Here is a 27361-nt window from a genome sequence, read left to right on the forward strand (position 1 = left end):
ATTCCGATCTTTTAATTAGAATAAGATATTAATGTTTTTTAAAGGTTTAAAAACGCATCCAGATTACTACCCAAGTAAAACAACATTTACAGAGTTTGATAAAGAAACAAAAGAACAGAACTACAAAATAATGCAAGCTGAGCAGATTCAACATTTTCCAGCACCTTTCCGATACGAACACAAACGAGCTGCTGAACGACAAAGGGGAAGTAATACAGTTCTTACCAAAGTATTCGCCGAGTTGTATTCCCTCATGTATATTTGCGTCTACATTAACGCAAGTCTCATCTGCCATTTGTACATTTTAGGGAAAAAGGAAATTGTTTAATATCTGATGATTTGTTTTATCAATATCAGACGTGCTTTAAGAGAAAATAAAAAACCAACAGAAGACATGAAAATGCAACACAAATATCCGATTATGGTTAACATGAGTGAATGTTTATTAGACATTTCCAACCAATATAGACATCAAAGCTGCATAACTTGAACAAAATGACAAAAAGGAAACCATTCGCGTGTTTCCTAAAGTAGTAAGCAGTGAGTGATCTTAATTTAAACAGTCTAACATTTTTCATTTTTGTATTTAATGGTTAAGCACACTAATCTGTATAAAAGTTACCTTCTGGCTATTGAATTTCACCAACATCGAGAGATAATAAGAGTTAGAAATTGTTTTAGTATCCATAAAATAGCCAACCCAAATAATTAACAAAAAATTAAAATAACAATCTAAGCTAATTACCTGAGGCATAAAAATTTGACTTCAGAATGTGGTGCACAATCAATGCATTTGGCATAACATGTTCTCACCCGATACACAGTCAGGTACACTTATTAAATGGCAGTCACTTTCAGAAGTGGTTAAACGACTTGAAATGATGCTGGTACCAGCCTAGCAGCAATATTTCCATGGCCAGAAAGTTACTGCATGTAAATGGAGTTTAGCTGAACTAATCATGCCTTGCTTTTCAGATAAGCAGAAACAGCTTCAGCCTCACGCGACATCCAGCGAGCGTTGAGACGTATATTTTCACATGACTGCTGCACTGTTCTCTCAGCAGCAGGGGCTGGGTTGACTGTGAAAAATTCCTATTATAAAAGAGAAAGACAAATTAGCTTTGACTTGAATGTTGTTATAAAGATCCACCAAAAGGGACACATTTACAAGACACATATCCAGACCCAGTTGCTTTCCTAATAAGTCCTCATCCAATTGCATGCACAGCCATCTTAGCCAAAACTAAAAGGTACCAAAAGACAACATACCTCAACTTCCTTTGCCTTCTCTTCTGTCACAAAGTTTTCAGTTGTTGACTGGGGAAAAAAAAAAAACCAAAAAAACCAAAGTGTTTCAGAAATTTCATGCTACCAAAAATTATGCTCTAACTATAGGGGGTTGCCATTTGCTATATATTCAGATTTCTTATTAAGTTCTATTTAGTGAATATAATATTTATATGCATACATGTGAGCAAACAAATACATGTTTGCATTTATATGAATGCACACATGTATACCGGTTCAAGGAAACGTGTTTTAAGAAAAAAAGACCAAAAGTTTGTTTTATTTAAGCATGTGTAAAAAAAATGCTGTTTGTAAACTTAAGTTAACTTTTCCACAAGAAGTTAGATTTGAGATGTCTAAGGACATGAGATATATATATATTACTTATTATATGACAGACACACCTAACAATAAAAACGAAAGTGGTTAGGTAGTTTTTTTTATCCATCTCAAGGCTACATCATTATCAATAGGCAGGAACCTTTATGCCAATGCTACCTCAATATTAATTCCTCATCAGGGAAAATAAATTTCTCCATCACACAGCACATAAGTGAAGCACAAAATAAACGAATGACCACCTTGACAAGACGAGAGAGTAGGAAACCTCCTTCATAGCGATTGTGAAGTTCCTTCCAGTTGTCCTTGACAAACTGCCAAGCCAGTTCTCTCCCCTTCACAGATCCCGTCACTCCACCAATAACAAAGACACTGTCTTGTGACCTAACCTTGTCCTGTTGACAAAAAACAAAAACAAAAAAAAAACAAAACAAAAATACACATTTTGTCCATTGAAAATAACATTTTAAGTAAACTTTTTTCATGACCTACCAAATGACATGACCACAGGAGTTCCCTATTTTTTTTTTAGTCGCCATGGATCGCCCTCCTTTACCTGCTAATTACTTCCCTTGAACTACCCCCTCCCTATAAAAGGCTGGCCTACCAGTTGACCACCAGTTTTCTCTTGCATGATCGAAACAGTGGGAGAAAAAGGTAAGACTGACATCTGAGTGTGTGCGCTGGGTCCTGGTACCATGCCTAGCCTGTAGAAACTTTCACTGAAAAGCGGCTTTTTTCGAGCAACCTCTTTAGGTTTTTTGTTTCTCCTGGATGACTTACAACTTTACTGACTTTTTTTTTGACAACTGAGATAACAGTCAAGTTTCTTTATGATGAAGACGGGGCAGTAGACCATGTTGCATCATCACGCATAAGCTATTCATGGAAATGCAAGAAACGACACCTTACCTCTTGCAAGTGGTTAAGGTTATACTTTGTTTTGATGTCCCTCTAGGTGTATTCTTTTGGACATGTAACCATCAGTTTAACGATCAAAAGGCACAGTTAACATGCCTATGGTACACATTTAAAAATTCTGGCAGTGCCCAGCAAACATCAAGTATAAATTGAAGTTGCTTGTGGAAAAACAAAAAAAATCCCGAGAATAGCATGTCCAAGGGTGAACACACAGAACCAAACACATTATCACAGTATTGCAAAAAGCAGCCTCAGAAGAAAAATGGTGGGCCATTAATGTTATAGTCATTTATATAGATGTAATTCAAGGGAAGTAGCTAACAAAGTTGACTATACTTTCTAATTTTACTCCACTGTTAGAGATGGAGTTCTACAGCTAAAGATGCTTGAGGAAATAATTCAAGGGAAGTAACTAATGAGAGACGAAATGCTCTCGAGTTCTAGTCTCGCAGTTCAAGACTGAATTCCATGGCAGACAGTGTAAAAGGTAGTGAAACTACTATGATTATGTCATCTGTGAAAATCAAAGAAGAAACATAAGCAGGGAAGTGGAAAAAAAGAAGATACCCATAAATCAGCTTTGGTTTTTATTGAAATGGAAAAGGACAATGAAGAGAAACCATTACTGTTACAAGAATATTTTCCACATTAGATTAAGGCCATGAATGTGCCAAATAATCTTCCACTCTTCTCAACATAACTACCAATAATATGTTATTTTTAAAAAGACATAAATCCACAAAATGCTAGTCCACATTATGAAAGCACCTTCTTGCAACCTACCGACATAGCGAACTGTAGAGTTCTGCGGATGAGGCCTTCATCCTGAGTGGATCCTAATGCACGATTAATGCGCGCTTTTTCCTCCTGCATGTCTGCTTTATCATACAGCTAGATAGGAAGAACAAAGCCATCTTTACTTGAGCATGCACACACACACACACTTTCTGACAGCGACTTAATGCAAATATATCTACCTCTCAGAACTGTTCTGCTAATACCTCGGTGGAGGCCATTTGATTTTCTTCCCTGACTGACCTGAGTATCCAGCTTGTTTAGAATAATGGGTGCAGTCCTATGTGCTAAAAATGCTTCTTTATAACTACAAAGCTTGACAATATGATTCACCCCAACTTCAAAAGACCACCTTTTTCTAGCAATCTTTATGGAGAAAACAGAACAGAAAACCTTAAAAGGTCGGTCAGATGTAGCTTACCTTTAACTTAAGGCAATTTTGTCAATACAAAATAGAAACTATGATCACATTCTCCAATTCTACAATAAGGAACAGCAAATAAGATATAGTCAAGGCTACAACGAGGCACTGGGAATTAAATGTATTTAACTCCAAGAAATAAATGTGTAAGAATAAACTGTAAACATTACTCCATGCTAGTCTAATAATCTGTTATAATTATAATGGGGGATATACAATTTCCAATTGTCTTTCAGTTTTAATACAAACCTCAAGCATTTTGTCAAAGACAGCCTCGCCACCATTTGTCAGGACAGTGATGTACACCTGAAAATAAATGACTAGTACAGTGTTTACATCCCCAACATATTCAATAAAAAAATCTTATAATCTCAATGCATTCCTTAGAGTTCTCTGATGGTTAAAAAGTCAAAATAAGAGCACAGTAACACTGTAAATGCAAAATTCAAAACTAATAGCTATACACACAGGCCCTCTCAGATCTGCTGGAAGAACCTGCTCTCCACTGGCATGTGCTAGAAATCGCTTCTCTGCCTCTGCAACTGTTGCCTTATCACCATAGCGGCCCATTCGAGTCAATACTATATCTCGAAGCATGGAAACGAGATGACCTGTAAAAAGACAGAACCCTGATCATCATAAAGGAATTAACAAACACACCAATGCTGATATGATGATGAGTCATTAATTATTCATAATACAACCATAAACTTCATTTCAATAAAATACCATTTTTGATGGTAAAAATGTCTGAGAAAACAAGGTGCTTGCCTTCACCCGGCTGGGAATCCCATCCTACAGAAGCTGCCACAGATGAGAATAGCTTAATTACATAAGCTTTGAACTGCGGATATACGTCTGTGTATTGCAAGAGCTGTGCTACCGAAGACAGATTCATGGAGAGATCACTCCACACAGTGTAGTTGTCTTCATTGACAAAGGCCTCCGTCACTTTCAAAACATCAACTGCTGATGCTCTACCTGCTCGAGCCTAGGAACATGACAACACAAGTCTTTTCATTACACATCAAAGGGGTAAAATGTTTCTGTGCAAACAATTATCAGTAATCTGCAAAGTTTCACAGCCTGCACCTGTTAAGCAAAAACCATCTTGGAAAAATATTGGTAATGTTTTTTTCTACCACATCCAATCTTGTCATTATTAAGTTTTATGAACAGCTGTTTTAAGAATATGCATAGAATGCCACAGTAATGTATTTTAAAGCTTTTATGTCATGAAAAATAGTATATTCAGAAGCCTGTGATCCATTTGTCTACAAATGACGCCCCCCCCCCCACCATCATTTATGCACACCTTCTAATACATCTTTACTGTCATCTAAATAAGCTTACAAGATTGCAAACAGTTTTGCACACACATTAATTCCTGTATCTGAAAGTATTAAAGACATTATTACTAATAATAACTTTTTTTCCTGGAACTTTAAGCTGTTCTGTGGTTTTTCACTTTAAGCATATAACTATGCCACATTGTCTTGGCATTGCTACAAGCATGGTGTCATAACTGTTCTTTTCCACAACTATTTTAAGAGCTTGCTTTTTGTGTCAGATTTCAGACTGATATTTTCATCAAAAACATATAAACAATAAGGGAGAAAAAAATCTGAGGGATGTTCAACTATAACCCTAACAACACAGCATACCAAAGCATATAAATCATTCTGTAGACCCAGGCGATCCTTAGGGGGCAGAGATTTGTCTCTAATCGCAGGAATCAACTGCTCCAGCATCTCAGCAGAATACTGCACTCTGTACACTCCAACAGTACCTGCATTCACCTGCACACACACACACATATTTCCAAGAAACTGGGGACACATGTGAAATAAACTAAGGACACCAGGAATTTTCTGACTTCTGCTTCTGAAAGTTGAATATCTTACAAAAGCTTTCCTTTTGTGCAGGAAGAGGCAAACAGTTTATACACATCACTGCTTACCCCTTCTCTCACATTCTTTCAAAAAAGTCTTTTTCACACTAAAATCCAAAAATTAGCGTACATTCCCAGTTCATCCTGATCTCGCACATACTACTACCAGTAAGGTACAACAGCTGCTGTTCAAACACCTCAGTCATGCTCTAGGCTCTAGTCTAGAGTCATTAATAATAAGTCAACGAAACAACATTTTAAGCTAATACATTCAATATACCTAACACTATTTTTTAAAATGCTATCCTTCAAACTTTCATAATGATAATCATCCTTTATTTGGATACACCTTTAAACATTTGCCTTTTATAACTAATTATTTTATTCACTGATTTATATGAAGATTATATCCTAGGAGGCATTCCTGTCAAATGATTAAGCATTCGTGGAGTGTGCAAAGGAAATGCTGTTTAGGAAGGTTTTGCTATTACTGCTGCTAGAGTTGATGGGCCTAATGGGATACAGAAATGTTTATAGGACTTATTTTAGTTGAGTTATAAACCATCTATGATGCACCCTAGACATAAGTACAAGAAAATATCTCAACAGATCACCACTATTGATCTGTAAACGATAATATTAAAAAAAAAAAAAAAACAACTTAAAGATTCATCTATCAACAGAGACTGTGGGGAACCAGTTTTCTATTCTAAAACAAGCACAAAAAGACATGGTAATGACGAAGTACCTGACATATGCTCTAAATAGGGTGATACTAGCTTTGCAAGGTTTTCCATTTTTCTTACAGGTGTGAAATGCTCATGACAATCATCCTTATTGGAATTTATAACTCGGTCTAAGATTTGTTTCAACATTTACCTTAATCCACTCATCTGGACTTATGTCATCAAGTGTAATTGTGGAAGAAGAGCAGTCCAAAAGAATGGTTTTAACTGGAACATCGGGCTTGGAGGCAGTGGACACAGTGACAGGTAACAGCCAGAGGTAGCCTTCACCTGCACATAGTGACAAGATACTCAATGACGATTCCAAGGAGATTCTATAAAAAAAAAAGTGCACATATGTGTATTCATACCTGCTTGTTTGAAGGTACAAATAATCAGACATACCTGCCTGTTTGCCATCAGCACAGAATTTTTCTTGTTCTACTGTCAACGTTCGTGATCTGCCTTCCTGTTTCTGGCTGACCTGTTAAACAACAACAAAAATAAAGTAACCAAAAAGTCAAAATCCATGTACCAAGTAAAAACAACAGCAACAAAAACTACATAAAAAATGATCAGCTGATTTTCTAACAGTTGTTACAAGAATAAGGAAAGTAGAAAGAGGGACAGAATGATGATAATGATTTAATTTATAGAGCGCTTTACCCCACCATCAAAGGTTAGCTCAAAGCGCTTGACCAAAATATATAAAGACACTGAGAGAATAGTAACAACACATGGACATACAAAACAGAACATGCAAACGTTATGTCTATAGAATGGCATGATGAAAGATATATATATAGTTTGAATCTGTGTAAAATAAATGTTCTCAGAAGACAGGAAAGGAGAAAGTTGAAATATTGAATCATCCTAAATATCAATCTTCAAAATCGCAAAATCTCTCTCTCTCTTCCTTTCTCAGCTCCCTGCGGGCTGCACATATTGTTGTAAGCATCTTGCCTTGAGGACAGGGAAGCCCATCTGTGATGTCCACGTACTCATCATGCTGCCCACAGGTTTTCCACTCGCCTCCTCAAGAGCTGCCCAGAGATCCTCTGTCTGTGTGTTACCAAACTTATGGCGGTTGAGGTAAAGATTCATACCTTTGCGGAAACTCTGTCATGAAGAGGAACATTTTTAAATGGGAAAAAAACCAATAAAACCTACATGCTTGATAAAGACAGAACTGGCATGTGTATACACAGAAACAGCTGATATGTTTATATACAGACAGAGCCAACATGATAATTTTATCTTCTATTCCCCATTTTAGACATTTATTTTGGCAAAAGGTTTTTGAACAGAAAATATTTACAGTTTATAAGTCTTAAAATTTAACACTTCTAAGTTTAAAACAAACCAAAATTGCACAAAAACTGACAAATTTCATACACTAAATTGATTTTTTAAACCTTGTCATTTTTTGGTTAACCAAATAGGTAACAAGAGTGAAAGTCACACTTAATACGGTAAATGACACTTCTGATGCAACAGAAATAATATATAAAATCCACAAAATATATCATTGCTAAGGATACGAAGATAGTTGAAGGCTCAGTTTAACCTAGTTTCATACTCACACCATCTCCAATGTAGCTGTGCAACATGCGGATGACTGAAGCACCCTTGCTGTAGGAGATGGCATCAAAGATTTCATCTACCTCTGAGGGTCTGTTAACCTCCACCTATGTTACAGGATAATAATAATACCATGATAAATCCAAAACACATACTTAATGGCATAAACTAAACTGCATAGCAATAATTAGAGTTACAGTGTTCATGATAAAATCAGATGTTGCAAATTCAGAGTGAACAGTACACAATAATGGATAGCACAAGAGATGAAGGGAACATCAAAAGGTGATCAAGCATTATTGTACAGAGGGTACAATGGGAGTACAGAGTAGTCACTATTTAAATGGAGAGAGGGAGAAAAGTCTTCTTTCAAAACTAAAATTCTTGATTATACAGTTCTGACTGAAAACTGGAAATTTTCTGCTCAGAGTTATCCCACGCCAGCTAATTTTCATTGTTCTCACCTCAATAGGGTGGCTATTGTCCAGTGCATCCAACTCTAGAGCTCTGCCCATGTCAGTGTTGATGAACTGTGTCCACACGTCATATTCTGGAAAGCAGTGATCCACACAGAGGTACTCAATCCAGGAGGCAAAGCCCTCATTGAGCCACAAGTGAGTCCACCACTCCTGTTAAGACAAACTTTCATACAATTCTATACAAGAATGAAGCTTACATGTTTATCCCAGAGGTCTTGAGAAGTATAAGTCAAATTCAATAAACCATTGCTGAAAATTGTTCCTTACAGTCAAGGTAAACTGAAATGGTGTCAGTAAAACTGCGGTTCCAAAAGAGATTTTCCAACTAGCATGTCTTTCACAAAGCAACTATAAATAAATACTACCTCACACTCATAAGAAAGGTTTTTGGCTATGGTTTCTCGCAGCCAAGGTATATGATATCGCCCTCCCAATTCACTAAGCACTGAAAAATTAATTTATATCAGATCTATTACTCTGGTCTCTTGTACTAATTTTTTTGGCCTACATCTGAATATGTTATCAAACACTGATGCAGCACATAAATCACTGCGCCAGATGGTCTACTCACCATGGTTACAAGGTTTCCAAACCACTGATGTGCCAACTCGTGGCCAACCACTAAAGCTACCCACTGCCTAACACGAGCTGAAGTATTCTGCGGGTCCACAAGAAGGGCTGTTTCTCGGTAGGTTACCAGACCCCAGTTTTCCATTGCACCTTTAGATCATAGTATAATTTATAGCTTGTGAAGAAATTTTTAATTTCAAAGAAGATATTTGTAAATTTAAAAATCAATAGCAAAGAAACATAATTCTTTTGTGTACAATTTAAAGCAGTGACCAATAGTTCTGTTCAATATAAAGTATTTTCTCAAGAACAGTGATAAAGCAAAACTATTTAATGATTTCTTCTGTTTGTAATGTAGAAATATATATGAAACATATTTAAAAATAAGTGTTTCTGACAGCACCATAAAAAAGATCACCTCTTCTAAATGTTGCCCCAGGTATTGCACCATACATTTTAAAGCAAGTTTATAAAACTAGGCCATGCGAATGAAAGCAAAAACCTTTTTGTATAAAACATAACAGGTAAATCAGCTTTAAGAAGACTCAAGCTTTGAACAGATTTGTTTATGAAAATATTACAAAAAACATGCCTGCAGAAAAGTCTGCTACAGCAATGAGATCAATCTTTGGCAAGGGATAGGCTATGCCAAAGTAGTCTTTGTAGAAAGGAAGAGTTTTCTGTGCGACCTGAAACAAAAAAGGGGGAAAAACACTGAACGTAGTCAGAGACAAAAATACCGCCCACTACTTTTTAAAATAGATATTTCAGATATATATATATCAAGGTCTGTTTCCTGAGAACTCAATGAAGAGAAACATGCTCACAACTATCAAGCACATAGGTGGTGAATCTCAACAATACCCCAAAATTTGCAGATTATACCTCCAAAAGCGGAAAGAGCTGCCTTATCTTAAAAACCAAGTCTCAAAATCTACCTACAATGATTTCACAAATTCTGTGTAAGCCAGCTTCTGTAACCTTCAAGGGTATTATTCAAGCAGATAAACGAGTTTTGGTCCATGATCAGTTGACTCAAAATAAATATATTGGAATTTTTAGTGTTTTATTTGGTTTCTATTTAAAACATATAAATTTTGTTTTTGCACACTCATCCCTTTGGAAAACACTTTGCACATTGCATAAAAAAATATGTACAAAATATTTTTATTTTACACAGATTGGAAGTGTACTACATGGGTTAAGTGGCTATAAACAAACTTTACCTCAAGAGCAAACTGTCCTTGTTCTTTCTTGCCTTTAGGAGTGTAAACACGGATAAGCACATTGTCAGAATCCCTGTCTTCCACATAGTCAAACTCACCCACCACAAAAGCTAGAAGATATGTTGACATGATAGGAGTACGTTCAAAACTAACAACCTTCATTGTATTGTTGGACTCAAGAGGACTTTCTGATTTCACAGGCTGAAAGCACAAAATGAGTAAAGATGATCTAGAGTTAAAATCTTTACATGATTAAATACTACGTACATGTGTATATTTTGTAAAGTGTATTCCAGTTTATCAGCTATTTAAAACCACTTCACACCCCTTGCTATGAGCAGACAGTGCACTTCCACTTTCTCTCTTTTAATCCCATTTGCTTCTTTGTTTACTTATGCTTTTTCCAATGTCAGCCATATTCATACTTGCCATGTTAGAAAGTACGACTCTGTCTTGGGGAGCAACCATTGTGACATCAAATGTTGCTTTGACAGCTGGTTCATCCCAGCATGGAAATGCTCGCCGGGCATCTGTTGGCTGCAAAATCAGGGCCAAAATTTGCTTTTTTAATTAAAAAAGTGAAGGGACAAATCAATAAATCATAACACATCAAGGAATTAATCAAAATTTATAAAAAATATTTTTACTTCAAGTTTGTAATAACAAAGACCCTTGCAAAATGGCCAGATAAACAGATAGGATAAAATTGGCCCTAGGTTGGGCAAAGGCCCGAAGGGCACAGCTAATTAATACATAAAAGTAGAAACATTAAAAACTGCACCTCAAACTGTGTAACAGCTGCATAGCGCTCCTCTCCACTAGGTGTGGTGTACTTGCTTCGGTAGAAGCCCTTCATCTTGTCATTAAGCTCACCAGTGAAGCTCAGTCGAAGCACACCAGTTCCTACCTGAACATATTGGTTGAGGAAGTGTTAATAATACTGACCGGTCAAAATTAAAATATGGGCTTGAGACAAGCTAAAATTTATGGTTTTCTCCCTTTACTCAAAGGAACCCTCTCTTATAGTGGAATTAATAGCTGAGATACACGAAAAGAGATGTCACTAAGGCATTTATTATCTTGATAGATTTAGTTTTTGTCTCACCCTAGATCACCTTTTGTTTAGAAAAGAAAAGGAAATATGAACTTTGAAGTAAATTCTCTTTCTTCAAGACTTACCAAATGACATAACCATTGGATTACACAAAGACAGAAATTCTTAGCGTAAAATACTCAGACATCTTTTCTCATTACTATTTTACTAAAGTATGCAAAGTGGAAAGCTAAACATTAATGCAAGAAAGATCCGCTTCTCAAGCAAAGACATCCAATAAAAAATGTTTGACTCTTCCTGTAGAAAATCTCTATGTCATTTTCAACAAGCATTGCTACTTAAACAAGTGTTTTAGAGCATCTACATTGCATTAAACATTGTGTAACATTCATGCTAAGAAGAAAATAATTAGAACCATATCTCCTGTTTCTTACCTCCAAATCTGATGGGAATGTAATAGTAACATTTTCTTCATCTTTGTCATAGGATAGTTCACCCTTCACTTTGGATGTGCCTGTTTGAACAAAAATGATTAGATGTTGCTGTTTAATATGTGTCAGAGGAAAGACTATAATATGGCAAGCATAAAAAAAATATTATGAGTCATCATTAATATATGTGGATTATATAATATATATAATAAATGTGTAACTTGAATGTAATTAATGTATGCCATATAACAGAAAAAAATGGACAAACAATTTAAGAAACCATAAGTCTAGAAATATTTGTATATTCATAATTTAGTTGTATAATAAGCAAAAGCCACAACTCCAATTTTAACTATATTTACCTTGAAAAGTTGCCTCTTTGATGTCTATGTCCACACAATTCAGTCGAATAAATTTCACAGAACTTTTGACCTGAAAATAAGATACAACTATACACCATGCAAAATGGCTTTGAGCACAAATGAGGTACTGCCAGTCATTACTATTTACAAAAATGGTAGAGCAGGAGTAAACCATGGCATCATGAGGCTTGCTTTGTACAATCGCTGTAAAGTGTTCCCACAACATATTAACCTTACCCTAAATAATTCCTCCAAATCTCAAATGCCTATCGGATTGGATTGCTTGTGTAACATTGTTATGTTAATCATTAATGTTCCACACATAGAGGAGAAAACTATACCATTTCTGTAAATATTGCAGTAACATATCCTTACAAATTGTTTGAATTGAGATTGTGCCATTGGTAATTTTGTTTAAAAATGTAAAAAACTGATTTGTGTACATGTGTATATAGCTGCACTTGATCTGTCACAATCAATCGCTTCAATGACTACCAAATTGAAATTCCCACTCCTAACCCGTTATTATTACTCTGCCCGTCTTAGCTTTTAATTTAGTTTCCAATTTTAAAACCAACTGTATGAAAAACTGTATGAAGAACTTTATGTAGAAGACAAAGTGTACCACATTTTGAACTAGGTGGTTTTAAAAATGAAATGAAATTTATTTCAATTTATTTGTTTAAATTTGTTGCTGGCTGCAATTTCTTGGGGCTTGAGCCTGCGATACCCATGGGTCCCCCCTTACCCCCCAAAAAAGTGCTGAAAATAAGCACAAAACTTTTATTAAGTCCATAGTCCGTAGTCCCAAAGCAAAAGAAGTGTGGAAGAACTCTGTGAGTTTTCTCAAAAATGACTCGAACAAATGGAAAACAATAAACAATTTGAAGCACATGACCAACATTACAAACAGGGGAAATAATTACCTCGACTTCTACTTCTTCCGATCCCACAAAAGTGAACTTTTCGATATCGGGTTGAAGTCGAATGTTGTAATTTTTGGGAACAACATCCTTCGGTAGACGTTCAAATTTCTTTTCAGGCATTTCGTAAGAGTTTACAACAACTTGTATGCAACGCACGAACTGAAAACTAGGTCCTCGGCAACGTTTGAGCGCTCTGCTAGTGATCCCTGAGGAATGACAAAGCAGACAGCTTGTTGGTCTCGTGAGGTGGGATCTCAATTTACTTTCTAGTAATCCGCGGTGTTTCAGCTTATGCGTCACGATCTGCCTAACAGCTGCTGAAATAATAGACATAGGAAGTAACTTAATTCTTTTGGCCTAAAATAAACTCTTGGCGATCGTTGTAGTGCTTTTCAGCCAATGACAGCCGTAGATTGCATGAAGCCGCGTGTCTTTCCTAACGTCTAGGGTTAAGGAAGGGAGCTAAGCAAATCGAACGCTCTGTTAGCCTCCCGTTTGTCGATGCAAACCAACCGAAAATCTATGTCCTGAAAATTGTTAAGTGTTTTCTTTAAAAGTAAAGTTTGAATAAGTTATATACTTTGAGTATGTACAATAAAAATTCTTTATGTCCATGCTAACATATTAAAAAGCTGCCACCATTTACATCCCTGCCGATATTTTCTGAGATCTGTTGCATTATGGTATAGGGTGACACAAGCTACTTTATTTCACAAAGTCCTGAAAGCTGCATTCTCCAGCAGCATAAAGAATGAAAGTATTCAGGGTTATTCTGTCATTCCCCATTTCTCCTTCACACACAGAGATAAAGCATCATCATCATGGAATTATATCCTGACACCAAGGACCTATATAGGTTCATGCTGATACCGTTCTAAGCAAATAAAACTTTGTACAGTGATAGCAGTAAATGTATCCTGAGAGTAAGTAGCAAAGTAAAACATCGCTCCTGGTCCAGAATAAGATCAAATGAGTATTTTTATATGCTTTTGTTATAATTAGCCTGCCATTTCATAAATTTAGTAGCGAGCTGCTTCCCATATACTAACACTACTGAAAATCTAGAGTTGTTTCCCTTTTACACTTTACGCCATCGCAAGGCAAAATATCCTTGCAAAAAGTAATTCTCACATAAAGGTATAAAGATTAATGTAAATAAAACTACGAAAAAAGTACAAAGAATAACAGCCGCAGTTAGGAAATAAAATGCTGTTACAGATATGCAGAAATTTTAAAGTAAATAGTATTTAAATGTTATGTTGTGTTACTAAACCTGAATATTATGTAAAGCTAAATGCAACTGTTTCCGTGTTTCAATTGGTTAACTTTTGTAGCTGGTCCATGTAGAAATGGATGGCGATAACTCTGCACCAGTCCTGTTTTGGCAGCTCTCTTAGACACGTCGCCAACGCGTAGTCACACTAGTGAGAAATTTAAAACTTGTTCTTATCAGCGTAATATCTGATACGTCCCCCAATTAGGGACTTCGATATTACACTGATTTAGAGAACATGACGGAGGGTTAGGGACTTGCTCCACCTCTGCCAAGGGTCGGCCTGGTGATGTAGTACCTCCATGACTGACCCACTCCCCTCCAGGGGAGAAAAACTAATGAATGTCAGAGTTGAGAGTTAATCACGTTATTACTTCTGATTACCTAAGAAACACATTCCTTCCTAGTCAATAGACGTCACCCAATCGAAAGCATTTAGAGGTTGAAGTGGGCGACCTGACATCCTCCAACTGACTCCATCGACTTTGCTTTAATTTAAGCGCCAATAAAACACAGGTGAGGGCATATTTGGGCGTGCACATCAATAGTGACCACAGTTGGGTTATATCGGTTGACTTGGCATCCCACCAAAGAGTCCTGGGGTATGTGGAGGGAGGGCGTCAGCTGGGTAAGTAAAAGATATGGCGTGATAACATTAAAGAGGGGACAGGCTGTCAGAAGGGAGGATTTACTTTCAAACCAGTCTTAAACTATCAAGACACACTTCTGTCTATATTTTTTACTTTCCTGGTGTTTTATATATTTGTTCACTTTATTTTTTCTTCTTTTGTTTTTTTCTGCGCAATGAGCATTCTTCGGAATGGATACCTGCGCATTACAAATCGACTTATTATTATTATTAAAGCAGACATAGGTCTCCCTATGCAGGCATGCTAGATGTTATCATGTTTTGCAGCTGTTAAATCTAGAAGCACATTTATTTCTGCATTTCAGCCCTTATTTTTGTAGTCTTAAAACACTCATCCATGATGTTGAGCAGAAAAATCTGTGCCCAAGACATTTTTCAACATGGCAGCAATTGAGGAAAGAGAGATATGTAATGAGATACAATCACTTACATCACAATTATGAAGAAACTTCACCACATTCCAGCATATCACAGTCTTTATTGATATGAAAATGTAAAACAAAAGTGGACTTGAATAGACTAGATAAAGGCCATGAATATTTGTATGTTATAATTGTAAAAAAAAAGAAAAGGAGAAAGCACGCCTCCACAGACTCATTGTATCACCACCCCAGATAGCAGACGCCTTCACCTCGAGAGTCAACGCAAGATTGAAGAAGGACAAAGACACTTTGCAAGAAGAGCACTACCTCGATCTGTGGGGTAAGCTAATGTGAAAGCAACAGTGCGAGAGGGGGAAATCCTCCTCTCCGCACCCCCCCCCACCCCCCACGCAACTCGAAAGAAGAATATGTGAAAGCAACGAATGAACAAAGACTTTTCGTCTCCCAGTTTCTGAATATGTGAAAGGAACTTTGTTATTGACACTTATACATACTTGTAAATATTTTGTTTACCCTTGTTTTTAATGTTTGAATAAACAAACATGGAAAAAAAAAAATCCCAGGGAATGGATGATACGAGTTTTCTCTTCTGAAGAATCTGCAGTTCTGTAGAGCTAAATATGCAAGAATCATTATGAACATCATTTTAGTCATTAATAACATTGCTCATCACTGTCATCATCATAATCACTACCACAGCAATGATCGTCCAAATTAAAATTCATATATTAAGTTTTGCTCCTGGCATATAATACTGTCTTCTATTGCTCTTAATTATAACTTTTTAAAATCATTACAGACTAAAAGTAGACACCAAAATCTTATTTTAGCTAAAGAAAATTTAAGGCTAGAAATCTTTCTGTGAGTTTGAGAGCTGTATTTACCTTCAACATACATGTACTTTCAAGCGTTTCTTTATTTCAATGGTTCAGCACAGTTATGTATACCTGTTACAAGAAAATTTCTTGAAGTTTGTAAAACAATAAAATGAAAAAGATGAATAAGGTCAAATGAGTATTTTTATATGCTTTTGTTATAATTAGCCTGCCATTTCATAAATTTAGTAGCGAGCTGCTTCCCATGTACTAACACTACTGAAAATCTAGAGTTGTTTCCCTTTTACACTTTACGCTATCGCAAAGCAAAAGATCCTTGCAAAAAGTAATTCTCACATAAAGGTATAAAGATTAATGTAAATAAAACTACGAAAAAAGTATAAAGAATAACAGCCGCAGTAAGGAAATAATTTGCTGTTACAGATATGCAGAAATTTTAAAGTAAAAAGTATTTAAATATTATGTTGTCTTACTAAACCTGAATATTATGTAAAGCTAAATGCAAATGTTTCCGTGTTTCAATTATTCAATTTGACAGTTCGTAAATTTCTGCAGTAGGTACATCGATGTACGTATGCGCCATCGCGAGCGATCATTAATAAATTTAAAAACTTGTTCTCATCAGCGTAATATCCGATACGTCCCCCACTTGGGGACTTCGTAATTACACTGATTGAGAGAACATGACGGAGGGTTAGGGACTTGCTCCACCTCTGCCAAGGGTCGGACTGGTGATGAAGTACCTCCAGGACTGACCCACTTCCCTCAAGGGGAAAAAACTAATGAATGTCAGATTTGAGAGTTAATCACGTTATTACTTTTGATAAGTCTTGCAAAGAGTGTGGTTGAGGAATACCTCCTGTGAAGTTCACAAAAGTTGTCCTTCACAAACTGCCATGCAAGTTCTCTCCCCTGTGCAGTTTGAGCTGTTGCTCCAATCACAAATGGGCAGTCCTGAGACTTCACCTCATCCTGCGAAGTCACTATTCATTACTGGTATTTGCAATAGAAATTGCAATGTTAATGCCTTAATCAATTCAGTTTTAATGAATGTAAATATTTCCATCTTCACAGATATGCTGTCCAAAATGTAAATGCTCATATGTGTGTGCGTGGGTGTGCACATATGTATGCATAGATGTATGCACATACAGTGAAGCACATTATAAATTAACTTTATTATTATTAGATTACCTACAGAGATAGAAAATCTCAGCACTTGAGCAATAAGTGTCTCATCTTTGAGGCATCCCAGGGATTCTCGGCCTTTTGGCTAAGATCAAAGTGTAGTATATCTGTTCTTCGAATTTTCAGTAAGTTTTTTTGCGATATCGTGGCCTTTTAAGGCCGGATACACTTGAGTAGGTGGTAGAGAGGCGACTCCACGACAGCAAGAGGAGTCAGCCACACAGCAGCGTCCCAGTCAGGGCTCTTTGTCTCAGCACTGATATCTTCCAGACATGCCTTCCTTGTACTCGCAGATTGTCACCGGCGGCAACGACACCACCTCAGCAACAAGACCACCAGGCGGCTTCATCCCTCTCTCGGAGGTGGGAGAAGTTTCCTTCACCCTCAACGATGAACATATCGATGATCTCCTGAAAAGATCAACGATCCAGCTGCATCTGTCAGGCCGACACGCCCTCCTCACTAGAAGGGAAGCCATCGTCGCCGTCTTGATAGCGTCCGGAGTACCAAAAGCCGAGATAGTCGGCTTGTGGAAGGGTGAAAACCCTCGCCTAGTCAATGTCACTCTTTCAAGACCAGAGTTCGTACCGACAGTCCTTGAGGCCAGCCCCATGACACTTCCACAAGGCGTCACGGCACATGTAGAACACGCGGACTGCGCAGTGGTGGAGATAAGGATCCACTGGGTCCCACCGTATATCCAAAACACTTTCCTCACTATGGGCTTCGAGCAAATAGGGAGAGTCAAAGAAATTCAGACGGAGAGAGACGAGGACGGCAGCGACAAGGGGACAAGATACCTGAAGGTCGAGATGCAGAGAAAGAACATGGGGAAAATCCCCACCATGATCGCCGTACCAGGACATACTCCCAACATGCTAGTGACAGTTAAAGGCAGAGCGTCAACCTGTCTGGTATGCGGACGGCCGGGACACACCAGACGAGACTGTCCCGATGTCAGAAAACAATACAGACCAGCGACCGGACCCACTGGCCACAGCAAAACCACCCCCGGGCGAGACGACAAAGGGCCAAGCACCACGCCGACTCTCACGGTCCTCGGCACAGTCCAAGCTAAGCCTGCCTCGAGGGCTCAAACCCCTTCGAACCAGCCAGACGACTCTACTCTAGACCTCCGACCCAGCCAGCCAAGAAAGCCAGCACCCCCACCCCCACCACCACCCCACCTCCCCCTCCAACACCTCCACCCTCACCGCTCACCCCTAACATAGTGTGCCCTTTTTCCGACCACGACTATGTACAAATAGAACTCTCACACACGACATTATATACTTTATATACTTTATATATATGTCCATGCTAACAAATTAAAAAGCTGCCACCATTTACATCCCTGCCGATATTTTCTGAGATCTGTTGCATTATGGTATAGGGTGACACAATGTACTTTATTTCACAAAGTCCTGAAAGCTGCATTCTCCAGCAATATAAAGAATGAAAGTATTCAGGGTTATTCTGTCATTCCCCATTTCTCCTTCACATACACAGATTAAGCATCATCATCATGGAATTATTTCCTGACACCAGGGACGTATATAGGTTCATGCTGATACCGTTCTAAGCAAATAAAACTTTGTACAGTGATAGCAGTAAATGTATCCTGAGAGTAAGTAGCAAAGTAAAACATCGCTCCTGGTCCAGAATAAGATCAAATGAGTATTTTTATATGCTTTTGTTATAATTAGCCTGCCATTTCATAAATTTAGTAGCGAGCTGCTTCCCATATACTAACACTACTGAAAATCTAGAGTTGTTTCCCTTCTACACTTTACGCTATCGCAAGGCAAAATATCCTTGCAAAAAGTAATTCTCACATAAAGGTATTAAGAATAATGTAAATAAAACTACGAAAAAATATAAAGAATAACAGCCGCAGTTAGGAAATAAATTGCTGTTACAGATATGCAGAAATTTAAAAGTAAAAAGTATTTAAATATTATGTTGTGTTACTAAACCTGAATATTATGTAAAGCTAAATGCAACTGTTTCCGTGTTTCAGTTGTTGTAGTAAGAAGCTCGTCCAGGATTAAATTGATTTTGTGATCTGGTTTTGTATTATAAAATTTCACCGCGTAGTGCAATAAATGTAAAAATTGTTCTTATCAGTCTAATATCTGATACGTCCCCCACTTGGGGACTTCGATATTACACTGATTTAGAGAACATGACGGAGGGTTAGGGACTTGCTCCACCTCTGCCAAGGGTCAGCCTGGTGATGAAGTACCTCCAGGACGCGTATCTTTTATTCCTGAACGATGAAGCAACTTCGGAAGCCTTCGGAAGCGTGACGTCAGCGACCTTGCACACTTCCCTTCTAAGCCAACCTCCGCTTCACTCTTTGAAAGCTATGAAACTTGTTCTGGGGGACTAATTCTACAATTTTTAAATACTGTGAAGTAATAAATAAAGTGAATTGCGACAGGCAAAATAGCTCAAGGCCTTAAACTGATGACAGGTCAAAGTAAAATCAATGAGGACCCATGCAACACAAGCGAGACGATGTTTCTACAAGTACGTTAGATTGCAAAGCTTCGTAAGCTTCGCCTGTGTAGTCTAGTGGTTAAGTGTGAGGCCTGATGTTTGAGAGTAGGTGTGTTCGAAACTTGGGGTGGCGATCGTTTTTTATTTCGCTTTGGAATGTTTTTCGTTTGATGTGATACTTATATTTTTGAATCTAAAACTTATGAAAGTAAAATTTATTTATTTATGAATTTAGGCGGAATACCATAGTGGTTTATCAGCAATTATTTAATGCTGTTGAATCTTCTACAAAATTGAGTAAAGAACATTTGAGAACATTAAATCACTTTTAAGACTATACGCAGCTTGATTACACGACTTCTCTGGGCAATCAACAGGTTTTAATGAAAGGCTTGATAGAAAATTGATCATATTAGAGAACGAAAAACATTCCAAAGCAAAATGAAAACGATCGCCACCCCAAGTTTCGAACACACCTACTTTCAAACATCAGGCCTCACACTTAACCACTAGACTACACAGGCGAAGCTTACGAAGCTTTGCAATCTAACGTACTTGTAGAAACATCGTCTCGCTTGTGTTGCATGGGTCCTCATTGATTTTACTTTGACCTGTCATCAGTTTAAGGCCTTGAGCTATTTTGCCTGTCGCAATTCACTTTATTTATTACTTCACAGTATTTAAAAATTGTAGAATTAGTCCCCCAGAACAAGTTTCATAGCTTTCAAAGAGTGAAGCGGAGGTTGGCTTAGAAGGGAAGTGTGCAAGGTCGCTGACGTCACGCTTCCGAAGGCTTCCGAAGTTGCTTCATCGTTCAGGAATAAAAGATACGCCTCCAGGACTGACCCACTCCCCTTCAGGGGAGAAAAACTAATGAATGTGAGATTTGAGAGTTAATCACGTTATTACTTCTGATTACCTAACACATTCATTCCTAGTCAATGGACGTCACCCAATCGAAAGCATTTAATTAGAGGTTGAAGTGGGCGACCTGACATCCTCCAACTGATTCCATCGACTTTGCTTTAATTTAAGCACCAATAAAACACAGTGATGTGAGGGCATATTTGGGCGTGCACATCAATAGTGACCACAGTTGGGTTATATCGGTTGACTTGGCATCCCACCAAAGAGTCCTGGGGTATGTGGAGGGAGGGCGTCAGCTGGGTAAGTAAAAGATATGGCGTGATAACATTAAAGAGGGGACAGGCTGTCAGAAGGGAGGATTTACTTTCAAACCAGTCTTAAACTACCAAGAAACACTTCTGTCTATATTTTTAACTTTCCTGGTGTTTTATATATTTGTTCAATTTATTTTTTCTTCTTTTGTTTTTTTCTGCGCAATGAGCATTCTTCGGAATGGATACCTGCGCATTACAAATCGACTTATTATTATTATTAAAGCAGACATAGGTTTCCCTATGCAGGCATGCTAGATGTTATCATGTTCAGCAGCTGTTAAATCTAGAAGTGAACAAAAACAAATAAAATCAAACATGGACTACCACCAGGCTCAAATCAACTGAAAAATTTCACTTTCATTTTTTTTTTTAACAAAAACCCAAACAACAATCAACTCTATGATCAGAGGGGTGGGGTGAAATTGGTGTTTTATGCTGAGCCAGCAACTAAGGCGGTATAATGGCAAGACAGCCAGCCCTCAAAACAGATGCCACATACAGAGAAAGAACAGCATGCCCAAAATGAGAGCAAAACCACCCCCGGGCAAGACGACAAAGGGCCAAACACCACGCCGACTCTCACGGTCCTCGGCAAAGTCCAAGCTAAGCCTGCCTCGAGGGCTCAAAACCCTTCGAACCAGCCAGACGAATCTACTCTAGACCTCCGACCCAGCCAGCCAAGAAAGCCAGCACCCCCACCCCCACCACCACCTCCCCCTCCACCACCTGCACCCTCACCGCTTACCCCTACCACGACAAATCCCCGCCAGGAAGGCTCCACTACAACCCCCCAAGAAACGCCATCAACGCGGCCCCCGAGGGGTTCTGTGCCTAAAAGGACTTACATCGACAACGTAACGACAGACACAGAACCCAGCAAACGCAGCAAGGAGACGCGCCACCGCCCGGACGAGGACGCCACAATGATCGACGATGACGACACTATGTGGCAATAACATGTGTTACCTGTTTCAAAAGTGCCCCTCATTCAACGCTACAACAGTGGAAGAGATTTCAGAGGAAGACTATCGCACCTGTGTGTTCCTGTGTTTTACTTCCTTTTGGATAACTGTCGTCACCGCACCTATGTGGACAATAACTCTACTTGGTCTAGACGCCAACAACGGCCCCTGCTTTCAATGACTGGCGCGACAACCTCCAACCTCGCAGTGAGTACCTTCCACACAACACAACACAAATCGCCCAGCACTAGAACACCATGCACTTCGCCACACTGTACACCATCATCACACTCCACCTCGTAACACAAACGGCGACCATGCGCATATCAACCCTCAACTGCAGAGGACTCCGACACGACCACAAAATCAACGCACTTCACCAACACATACAGAAACACAACATAGACATCCTCTTACTTCAGGAAACACACATAGATTCCCTGCAGATAGGAAACGAGATCGCCCAGAAACTCGACGGCAAAATAATATGGTCGCTCACCACTCCAAGAGGTAAGGGGGCAGCCCTGTTCATAAACAACAAACTAAATACAGAAATACACCACTTTCAGACAGATTTCCTCGGTAGGTACATAACAGTCACAGTAACGATCAACGCATGCACGATGCAAATCACCAACATTTACGCCCCCAACGACCTGCGCGAGCGTAAACATTTCTTCAAAGATTTATACCCACTTTTAGCCACATCTCACCCGCAAATCCTCGCTGGAGATTTCAACTGCATCGCTAACTCCACATTAGACAAAATAGGGGGGGAACCCAGAGACAAGCAAGGTCGGTCACGCCGAACTATCGGCAGCGGTAAGGGACCATAGACTTGTAGACGCATACAGACTCCTGCACCCCAACACGACGAGCGTTACATGGCATAGCTCCCAGGTAGGCTGTAGACTTGACAAAATCTTCATCTCTCACAGCCTAGCCCAACACGCACTAACGGCCGAACACATAGTGCGCCCTTTTTCCGACCACGACTATGTACAAATAGAACTCTCACAAACGACACAAACCAACGTAGGTAAGAGCTTCCGGAAATTTAATACATCACTCTTGCAAGACACAGACTATATCAATAAAATCAACATCCTGCTACACTTCGCCTCACTAACCAAGCTACAAGGCCCCTCCCTCCTAGACTGGTGGGACCGACTAAAAGAAAGAATCAAAGACATAACAATCCAACACAGCAAACGCAAAGCAAAAGCCAGAAACAAGGAAATTAGAGCCCTCAGTGCACAATATCGAATACTAGAACAACACAAAAACTTTGCTGGAATGAACACCATCAAAAACAGACTGCAACAACTACAAGCGGAGAAAACAACAGGCGCTCAAATCCGAGCTAGAACACCGCTAGGATCCACACCAGAAACACCAAGTAACTTCTTCTGCCAAAAGGAACTCCAACGAGGTTAACGCAAAACTATAGCCAACATCATAGGTCAAGACGGACAGCTTCGAACAAACCCGAGCGACATACTTCTCTTTCAAGGCCTTCTATTCACAACTATACACAGCAGAGACCACAGACCCCGAAACCCCAAAACACCTCTTACAAGACCTCCCACAAATAGACGGGGAGGCGACAGAGAACATAGGCACACCAATAACTTTATCAGAAATAGAAAAGGCCCTCAAGGACATGAAACCAAATAAAACGCCAGGCTCTGACGGCCTACCAAAAGAATTCTACTCAGCCTTCCTCAAACACCTTGGACCCATACTAATCAAAATATACACCGCAACATACGAGGCTGGTCACCTGACAAAAACGCAAAAAGAATCTTACATCACTTTAATCTGCAAAGACCCCAACAACCCCCAACACATGACAAACTACAGACCCATATCACTCCTCAACACAGACTACAAAATACTCACCAAAACACTCTGCAATCGCATCAAACCACACCTCCACCCAGTCATACACAGCAACCAAACATGCGGAATCCCGGGTAGGTCTATAACAAACAACTGCCACCTAATAAGAGACATAATAGAATACTGCAACAATAGAGGCTACTCAAATCTCATCTTATCAGTAGACCAGGAGAAAGCATTCGACAGAGTCTCACACCAATACCTTCTGCAAACCCTCCAAGCCTTCGGCTTCAACACACACTTCTTACATTGGATATCCACAATATACACAGACATACACAGCAGTGTCATCGTAAACCAACACGTCTCCGACTCTTTCACAATAACCAGGTCTGTCAGACAAGGCTGCAGCCTTTCTCCCTTGCTGTACATTCTATGCCTTGAACCTGTCCTCATCAAAATAAGACAAGACAAACACATTAAAGGGATCTCCATACCGGGCAAACCGGAGGAGTGCAAAGTGTCTGCATACGCAGACGACAGCAACTTCTTTCTCAATAACCACCAGTCAGTCAGGAGGGTGATAACACACTTCCACCAGTACAGTAAGGCTTCAGGCGCCAAACTAAACATAACAAAAACAAAAGGCATGCTCATAGGAAAATGGAGGAGAGACATCGACAAGCCCCCAGACAATACATGGACGGACAAACTGACAATATACGGGGTGCCTTTCGGTGACGTCACACAAGACGACATTTGGCACCCAGTCCTGACAAAGATAACTGCAACACTGAATCTCTCCAGACTCCGCCGCATCTCACTATATGAAAAAGCCAACATCATAAACACCACAGTCTTGTCAAAACTGTGGTACCTATCCTCAGTATTACCAATACCACCACACTACACCACACAAATAGAAAGGGCCATCTTCCGTTTTCTATGGAACGATGGTCACGAACCAATTAAACGGAAGACCCTCTACCTGCACCCCAAAGAAGGAGGGATAGGCCTGCTGAACATACCCTCCAAGACGGAAAGCCACATCCTGGCCCGGGTGACAGGACTGTTCGGCAATGACGAACAGGACTGGACACATTACGGCCACCTATGGTTGGGGCTAGACTTGAGGAGGAGGTTCAGCAACTACCCCTTCACCAACAAGCATCCACACAGCACCGAAGACATACCCCCTTTCTACCAGGCTTGCCGCACAGCTCTCAACAACCTTCTCGCGGCAGACTCCTACTTCAGTCTGAACTCAGACACGAAAACGAAAACTCTATATCAAGCACTTCTAACCAAACGCATTATACGCCCAAGAGTACTCCAAGCCTTCCCACGAATAAATTTCGCAAACACATTCAAACACCTCAGCAACAAACACGTAGACCCATGCACCGTAGACACGTCTTTCAAAATTGCACACGACATCCTCCCAGTCGCAGACACCCTACACCGCAGAGGCATAACAAAACAAAAGATGTGCGCCTTCTGCCAGAACAAAAGCGAAACAACAGAACACATCCTCTTCCACTGCACGCACCTACAGCAAACACGCAAGCAACTAGCCACACTGTTGAACAAACTCGCAAACACAGCACCCACACTAGCCTGCATACGCTTCAACACCCTCCCACCCGCCCTATCAACAGCATCCCAAACAGCAGCAACCATCGTTCTCACAGAGTACAAACAAGCAATATGGACACTAAGAAACAAAGCACGCCTCCACAGACTCATTGTATCACCACCCCAGATAGCAGACGCCTTCACCTCGAGAGTCAACGCAAGATTGAAGAAGGACAAAGACACTTTGCCAGAAGAGCACTACCTCGATCTGTGGGGTAAGCTAATGTGAAAGCAACAGTGCGAGAGGGGGAAATCCTCCTCTCCGCACCCCCCCCCCTCCCACGCAACTCGAAAGAAGAATATGTGAAAGCAACGAATGAACAAAGACTTTTCGTCTCCCAGTTTCTGAATATGTGAAAGGAACTTTTTTGTTATTGACACTTATACATACTTGTAAATATTTTGTTTACCCTTGTTTTTAATGTTTGAATAAACAAACATGGAAAAAAAAATCCCAGGGAATGGATGATACGAGTTTTCTCTTCTGAAGAATCTGCAGTTCTGTAGAGCTAAATATGCAAGAATCATTATCAACATGCAAGAATCATTATCAACATCGTTTTAGTCATTAATAATATTGCTCATCACTGTCATCATCATAATCACTACCACAGCAATGATCGTCCAAATTAAAATTCATATATTAAGTTTTGCTCCTGGCATATAATACTGTCTTCTATTGCTCTTAATTATAACTGTTGAAAATCATGACAGACTAAAAGTGGACCACCAAAATCTTATTTTAGCTAAAGAAAATTTAAGGCTAGAAATCTTTCTGTGAGTTTGAGAGCTGTATTTACCTTCAACATACATGTACTTTCAAGCGTTTCTTTATTTCCATGGCTCAGCACAGTTATGTATACCTGTTACAAGAAAATTTCTTAATGTTTGTAAAACAATAAAATGAAAAAGATGAATAAGGTCAAATGAGTATTTTTATATGCTTTTGTTATAATTAGCCTGCCATTTGATAAATTTAGTAGCGAGTAGCTTCCCATATACTAACACTACTGAAAATCTAGAGTTGTTTCCCTTTTACACTTTACGCTATCGCAAGGCAAAATATCCTTGCAAAAAGAAATTCTCAAATAAAGGTATTAAGAATAATGTAAATAAAACTACGAAAAACGTATAAAGAATAACCGCCGCAGTAAGGAAATAATTTGATGTTAAAGATATGCAGAAATTTTAAAGTAAAAAGTATTTAAATATTATGTTGTGTTACTAAACCTGAATATTATGTAAAGCTAAATGCAACTGTTTCCGTATATCAGTTGTTAAATTCAGAAACTCGTCCATGAATAAATGCATGTGATGATTCGATCGTTTCCTTTGAGAACTTTCCGCGTAGTACAAAACAATCATGATCAAAATTAACAATTGTTCTTATCAGCGTAATATCTGATACGTCCCCCAATTAGGGACTTCGATATTACACTGATTTAGAGAACATGACGGAGGGTTAGGGACTTGCTCCACCTCTACCAAGGGTCAGCCTGGTGATGAAGTACCTCCAGGACTGACCCACTCCCCTCCAGGGGAGAAAAACTAATGAATGTCAGATTTGAGAGTTAATCACGTTATTACTTCTGATTGTCTAAGAAACACATTCCTTCCTAGTCAATAGACGTCACCCAATCGAAAGCATTTAATTAGAGGTTGAAGTTGACGACCTGACATCCTCCAACTCATTCCATCGACTTTGCTTTAAATTAAGCGCCAATAAAACACAGGAGAGGGCATATTAATAGTGACCACAGTTGGGTTATATCGGTTGACTTGGTATCCCACCAGAGAGTCCTGGGGTCAGGGCCGCCGAGAGCCAGCCCGGGCCCCGGGACAGACGACCTCTCCGGGCCCCTTGTATTTGTAATCGTAAATTATTTTCTCAGTATATAATGT

At 39.1% G+C, this 27361-nt stretch overlaps 1 protein-coding gene, 1 non-coding gene and 3 pseudogenes across 2 annotated transcripts; 4 read left to right on the plus strand and 1 right to left on the minus strand.

Moving 5' to 3' along the window:
- Positions 1 to 419: 419 nt before the first annotated feature.
- On the minus strand, positions 420 to 13468 carry LOC112562400 (puromycin-sensitive aminopeptidase-like). The gene is made up of 21 exons (XM_025235686.1): positions 13009 to 13468; positions 12083 to 12152; positions 11724 to 11803; positions 11017 to 11142; positions 10665 to 10772; positions 10236 to 10436; positions 9602 to 9698; positions 9011 to 9159; positions 8425 to 8589; positions 7963 to 8067; positions 7343 to 7498; positions 6785 to 6863; positions 6534 to 6670; positions 5428 to 5562; positions 4535 to 4754; positions 4232 to 4374; positions 4013 to 4069; positions 3331 to 3438; positions 1869 to 2021; positions 1270 to 1317; positions 420 to 1092 (listed from the first exon to the last, which is right to left on the minus strand). The coding sequence occupies exons 1-21, from the start codon at positions 13339 to 13341 to the stop codon at positions 958 to 960; spliced, it is 2805 nt and encodes a 934-aa protein (XP_025091471.1). The 5' UTR covers positions 13342 to 13468; the 3' UTR covers positions 420 to 957.
- A 924-nt stretch (positions 13469 to 14392) lies between these two features.
- Positions 14393 to 14601, plus strand: LOC112553771 (annotated as a pseudogene).
- Positions 14602 to 16740: 2139 nt separating this feature from the next.
- On the plus strand, positions 16741 to 16914 carry LOC112553783 (annotated as a pseudogene).
- Positions 16915 to 19417: 2503 nt separating this feature from the next.
- On the plus strand, positions 19418 to 19602 carry LOC112553778. Its single transcript, XR_003097107.1, has one exon. It is a non-coding gene; the product is annotated as a U2 spliceosomal RNA (small nuclear RNA).
- A 7179-nt stretch (positions 19603 to 26781) lies between these two features.
- On the plus strand, positions 26782 to 26992 carry LOC112553762 (annotated as a pseudogene).
- Positions 26993 to 27361: the final 369 nt, after the last annotated feature.

The sequence above is a fragment of the Pomacea canaliculata genome, linkage group LG1 (assembly GCF_003073045.1).
Source record: "Pomacea canaliculata isolate SZHN2017 linkage group LG1, ASM307304v1, whole genome shotgun sequence".
Lineage (NCBI taxonomy): Eukaryota > Metazoa > Mollusca > Gastropoda > Architaenioglossa > Ampullariidae > Pomacea > Pomacea canaliculata.